Source organism: Budorcas taxicolor, chromosome 8, assembly GCF_023091745.1.
Source record: "Budorcas taxicolor isolate Tak-1 chromosome 8, Takin1.1, whole genome shotgun sequence".
In the NCBI taxonomy this organism is placed as follows: domain Eukaryota; kingdom Metazoa; phylum Chordata; class Mammalia; order Artiodactyla; family Bovidae; genus Budorcas; species Budorcas taxicolor.
Genome location: NC_068917.1, coordinates 29,625,320 through 29,631,319, shown reverse-complemented (window position 1 = coordinate 29,631,319; position 6,000 = coordinate 29,625,320). Strand labels below are relative to the sequence as shown.

Genomic DNA, 6,000 nt, shown 5'->3' with positions numbered 1-6,000 from the left:
GAGCCAAGACAAGCAGCACATTCACAAATAACGCCCCCACCCCCAGCGCACGCGCTCCCATTCAAAGCCGCCGGCTCCACGGCCGCAGGGAGGCTCGGAGCACGCGCGGCCGCCCCAGCTCAGCTCTGCCCCGCAGGCTCACATCCCGCGTCAGCCCGCCGACGCGGAGCCCCGGAGCCCACGCGGGACGCGGCTACCGCTTGCAGGGTGGGGTCTCGTCTAGGATTCCCCTCCCTCCACGCTGGGGGACCATGGCCCGGCTGGCTGCGCCCCAGCGCTCGGGGCTCCTGGCCCGCATCCTCGGAGGCACCTGGTGCCTGCTCTGCGTCGCCGGACAGGTAAGGCAGTTTGCGCGTCTTGTGTCCCCTCCCCCTCCTGATAACTTTCTCTTAGGCTGTGCTACTGCGGGAAGTGCTAAATAGCTCGGGGCGCGCTCACTCTGGTCAGGGACTGTCCTAGGGTTGCGCTGCCACCCGAGCTGGGACAGGTGGCGCGGGGTTGGAGCTAAGGCGGCCCCTCGCCGCAATCCCGGAGCTGGCGGTATCAGCCCCTGAGCTGAGTCTCTGCCCAACCTCCTGGGGCCGCGTCCCGGCTCCCCGCCACGCCCTGGTCCTGCCTCCAGCTGGGCAGAGTCGAGGCGAAGAGGTGGCGCCTGAGTTTGGGTGCGGCCCTGTCCCAGGGAGCCCGCGACCCCGGCAACCCTTCTGGACAGTCAGTTCTTCAAGGAATCCCTTCTCTCTTTTCTGGCGGAGGCTGAGGCGGCTCTGGGAAGGCTCGGACGCTGGGACACTCTTCATTTCTGTCCTTTCTCGGGCCCAGTAAACTTCTGACATTGTCACCTTAGGGCCACCCGCGTCCGGTAGAGTTGGGGGCGGTTGTATGGTGTGTGGATGGCAGACCAGGTGGGCTCCATGACGCTCCGCAGTGGAGAATAGGTGGTCGTGGTGGCTGGTGCAGGGGGACTCGCCCTCGCCACACCCCCTTCACATACTCCCAGAGTTTTCTCCCAAGCCAGATGGGTTATAGGAACTGAGTTCTCTTGACCGGGTGGGCCCTGGCCCGAGGCAGAGCAGAAGAGCCCTGGAAGGGTGTCTAATTCACAGTTGGCTTGGCTCTGGTTTATTACAGCAAAGACCCTGGAGAGAGCTGCTTTGGGGAACGGGGCGGGGGTCATTCATACCCCGTGATGCATGTGGTGTCCTTGGCTTTCAGGATTTCCAGAGTCAGGTAACTTTTGATTAAAACTCATGATTTAGGCAGTTTGTACATAATTTAGCCTACATAGATTTGCTTTTCACAGGATTACTTGGGTAATTCTGGGAAAATGCCCAAGTACTCTTGGCCGGAATTATCGCCAGATAGCCTCCCTTTCCTCTGTTTTGCTTATAGAGACTTGTCCAAATCGGGGGATTTCCTTCCTTTGCTTTTAGTTAACAGTTTCTGAAACTTGTTTTCAGATTTCTGTTTTAATGATCATTTTGATTGCTTTGGTGGACTTTTAGAGGATGAGCAAGGACCAAGAATGAGGGCTAAGAAGGGCCCAGAGCCCAGTGGAACCTGACAGACAGAGACTAGGCTAAGCAGTGATAAAGATTTTCAACAGGGAACACCTGCTTAGATTGGAGCCCAGAAAAACCCTTGCAAAACCTTGTGTTAATTATGAGCCAGTTTTATTCCCCAAATGCCTTACTGCATGGGCAGGCCTTCTCAGAGGTGGCTGCATGTTAGGATTGCCTATGAGAGCTCTAGATACTCCTGGGGCCAGGCTCCCACCCTAGCTGAATTGCATCAAGGTCCTTGAGGGGTATATGATGATAAGGTGGAACACTGGGGCTTATAAAGCTCCCAGGTGATTACATTATGCAGCTGGGTTGAAAACGATGGTGTCAGAATGACCTGCCTTACAGTGACCTGTTCTAACAGAGTCATCAGCCCAAAAAGAAACTCAAGGGAGAGCTGTAAAGAGGGCCTGGTAGACATGCTAGGGGAGAGAGGGTTAACATGCAGCTTCCAGTCCTGGCTCTGTCCCTAACTAGATGTGTCACTTTAGTCAAGGCCCTTAACCTGCTATTTCTTTATCTGTAAAATGAGGGTGTTGGCCTGTGTTCCAGAAGGAACTGCTAGCTCTAGCATCACCAGGCAGGTTGGCATCTAACCCAATTCGAGACTGAACACATTGTGTCTTACTTTAAAATAATCATAAGGGTAGAAATCCTGCCTTATCCTTGATACTTTGGTAAACTATCTGGTAATATTTGAAACCAGCAAAGATGCTAAAGAAAATGCAAAGATGCATGAAGTAGTTTCTTAGACTTGTGTATTTGTTGGTGGTGGTTTTTAAAAATATACTTCAACAGACTGCCTATATATATATATATATTCACACACACATATATACATGCATTTTAAACACTGGACTTGTTTAGACCTATTTCAAGTCGTTTGGTACCCTCTTGACATTTAGGACAAACTGATTTTCCCAGTGTTACACACCTGTTCCTCCTTGCTTTTCTTCTCAACCAACTTTCTTCTGGGTGAAGATGATGAAAGCAGATTTGAGCCGTGTGTGTGTGTGTTGGAAGTGGTTTATTGCTTAATTTCAAATGACTTTTTCTTGTTCCGCTTGGCAGGGCTGCTGTCCACATGTGCGAAGCCTGACTAAACTTGTCAGGAAAGGGATAGAAGAGGGTTTAAAGCGGTAGATGGGTTCTGTATTCTTATTGAATGCAGTACACTTTAGATATAATACTTAGGTGTTGGTCAGAAGCAGCTGATCTTGCAACACAATTTAACACTTCTTTTTTAAACTACATGAATTTTATACCTTATCAGTGAATTTAACAGACTGGAAACTTGAGGATACTTAGTATCAAATCAAGAAAAAATCAAACCAATAACCAGTGCCAAAGGATTGGAATACTGTTTGGAATTTATATTATACATTCTTTAAATGTTTTTTTCTTCAGAACATAAAGGCATGACTACCAGACTTATCAAAACTCTTGTATATATTGCACCCATAGTTAAAGGAGGCTCTTTGCTTAAGAGGTTCTGGCTCCCTAAACCGAATTACACCGAAGTTATATTATCAAAGTCCAAAGAACAATTTTAATGCAAGTAAAAATTATTCAGAAATCTCACCGAATTTCTGCTTTCAGGGGTTATTCCTCTTTGATCCTGATTGAATTACCCTCCTAACTTGCAGTTCTTTCCCTGTGCAACTGGAAGGTAGCTCACTCTTTGGGTTCTTAAGAAACGGATTATTTTACTGATATCAATTTCACTTCATCAGCTGAACTCAAATTCATCCCATTGCCCAAATTGCTCCCAGGTAAGGAAGTACATAATTAACTGTTTTAACCACTAGAGGTTACCAACTACTTAGTGATTTCTACAAGTCATCTGTAGCAATCCACTGTGAAAATAGACAAGGCTGTTGGAGAGGATTGTGGCCAGATCAGCACAAATCCATTACTATTGCTTAAAAATGTCACTTAGTGGCAATTCATGTTCTTATGGTGGCATGCCAATGATAGCTTATTCAAATACTAACATTGAATATTTTGACTTACGTGGTATTCTAAATCCTACCCTTGTTAGGAATTTGGTAATGAGGTTAAAAACAGGATGGTTGGAAAGAATTTGTGTGTTTGCTGGCACCTGAGTTTCAGCTAAAGACCTCGAAGGAAACATTTTCTTTTCTCTTTTATTGTTCTCTTATATGTTCTTGCTCTTGTTTTATTTTTTATTTTTACTTTGATAATAATTTTCATGGTTAAAAAATATTACTAAGGGCTTATAAAGAAATATAGCAACTTCTTACCTTGTTTTTTCCCTAACCTTTCTCCTAACGTCAGATCCCATGTCCCAAAGGCAACATTATTTTCTTGTTTATTTGTTTTATAGTATTTTGAGTTATTTTTGACATACAGTAAGTTTCACATATTTACACCATACAGTTTAATAAATTTTGACATATATATACACACACCTGTGACACCATCACCTCAGAGTTTCCTCATTATCCCTTTTAAAATTTTAATTGGAGGCTAATTACTTTACAATATTGTAGGTTTTTTTTTTTTTTTTTTTTTTTTTTGCCATACGTTGACATGAATCAGCCATGGATATACATGTGTTCCCCATCCTGAACCCCCTTCCCACCTCCCTCCCCATCCCATGCCTCAGGGTCATCCCAGCGCACCAGCCTTGAGCATCCTGTCTCATGCTTCGAACCTGGACTGGCGATCTGTTTCACAGATGATAACATACATGTTTCAATGCTATTCTCTCAAATCATCCCACACTTGCCTTCTCCCACGAGTCCAAAAGACTGTTCTATACATCTGTGTCTCTTTTGCTGTCTTGCATATAGGGTCATCATTACTATCTTTCTAAATGGTAATCCCTTCCTGCTACCCTTCCTCACACCCTAAATCACCATGCAAATGGTGATCTACTTTCTGTCACTGTAGTTTGCATTTTCTGGAATTTTATGTAAATAAAATCAGAGTAGATTACCACACCCCCCTCTCTTTTTTTTCCTGCCACTCTGCATAGTTTTGTGTTTTTTTTTGAGATGATCCATGGAGAAGGAAATGGCAACCCACTCCAGTGATCTTGCCTGGAGAATCCCAGGGACGGGGGAGCCTGGTGGGCTGTAGTCTATGGGGTCGCGAAGAGTCGAACACGACTGAGCGACTTCACTTTCACTTTTCACTTTCCTGCATTGGAGAAGGAAATGGCAACCCACTCCAGTGTTCTTGCTTGAAGAATCCCAGGGATGGGGGAGCCTGGTGGGCCGCCATCTATGGGGTCACACAGAGTCGGACGTGACTGAAGTGACTTAGCAGCAGCAGCAGCATGCTGTAGCATGTTCCCAATAACTCGTTTCTTTCTGTTTCTAAGTAGTGTTACATTATGTAGAAATATTATACTTTGTTGTCCATCAGCATTCACCTATTTATGGACTGTGTGTTTCCAGTTTTTGGTTTTACAAAGAAAGTTGCTATAAAGATATGTTGATATATCTTTGCATGGAGATGTAGTTTTGTTTCAAAAGTGGGATGACTGAATCATTGGTTTGACTTTTTAAGAGAATGCCAGTTTTTCAGAAGGTTGCAATATGCCATTCCTCTGCATCCTTGCCAGTACTCTGCTGAGGTCAGGCTTTGATTTTAGCCATGCAAGTTGGTATACTAGTAGCTTGTTCTGGGTTCTAATGAGCAGTTGCCTAATGATTGATGACCTTGAGCATTTTTTTCATGGATTTATTTATGTAATGTTTTAGGCAAAATGTATATTCAGATATTTTGTCTATTTCTCATTGGGTTTTTTTCTCCTGTTATGAGAATTTTTTATGTATTCTGGCTATAGCTCCTTTATCATTTGCAAATGTTTTCTCCCAGGCTGTGGCTTGTCTTTTCATTTTCTTGATATGATATATTGATGGGCAGAAGTTTTTAATTTTGATGAAGTTAAATTTATTGTTTATTGGTAAATTGTGGTTTTGCTTTTATTCTTAAGAAATAAGATCAAAAGATCACACAGGTTTTTTCCTTAAAAATTTTTATGTCTCACATTTAGGTTATGTGCAGTTTTGAATTTTGTATGTGGTGCAAGATATGGGTCAAAGTTCATTTTTTTACCCATGGATTTTCAGTTGTTTTAAAGCAAGATTTTTCAACTAGACTGTCCTTTGCTGAATTGCCTTTGCACCTTTGTTAAAAATCAGTTGTCTGTATACATGGGACTATTTTTCAGATTCTTTATTCTGTTCTGGTGAATTATATTTCTGTTGCTATGCTGGTACTCCATCGTTTTGAGTACTGTAGCTTCACAATAAATTTTGAACTGAGGAAGTGTGATTTCTCTGACTTTATTCCGCATTTTCAAGGATGTTGATTTGGCTACCCTATATAAATTTTAAAGAGAGTTTACCAACTTTTTTTTTTTTTAATGCATTCAACGATTTGATTCGGAGTGTTTTGATCTATTTCA

At 43.5% G+C, this 6,000-nt stretch overlaps 1 protein-coding gene across 1 annotated transcript in view; it reads left to right on the top strand.

The window, feature by feature from the left end:
* The first annotated feature begins 251 nt into the window (after positions 1 to 251).
* ADAMTSL1 (ADAMTS like 1) overlaps positions 252 to 6,000 on the top strand; it is a 1,100,541-nt gene continuing 1,094,792 nt past the window's right edge. Inside the window, exon 1 of the mRNA XM_052645042.1 lies at positions 252 to 338. Within this exon, the coding sequence (XP_052501002.1) occupies positions 252 to 338 (87 nt within the window). The remainder of the gene's footprint in view (positions 339 to 6,000) is intronic.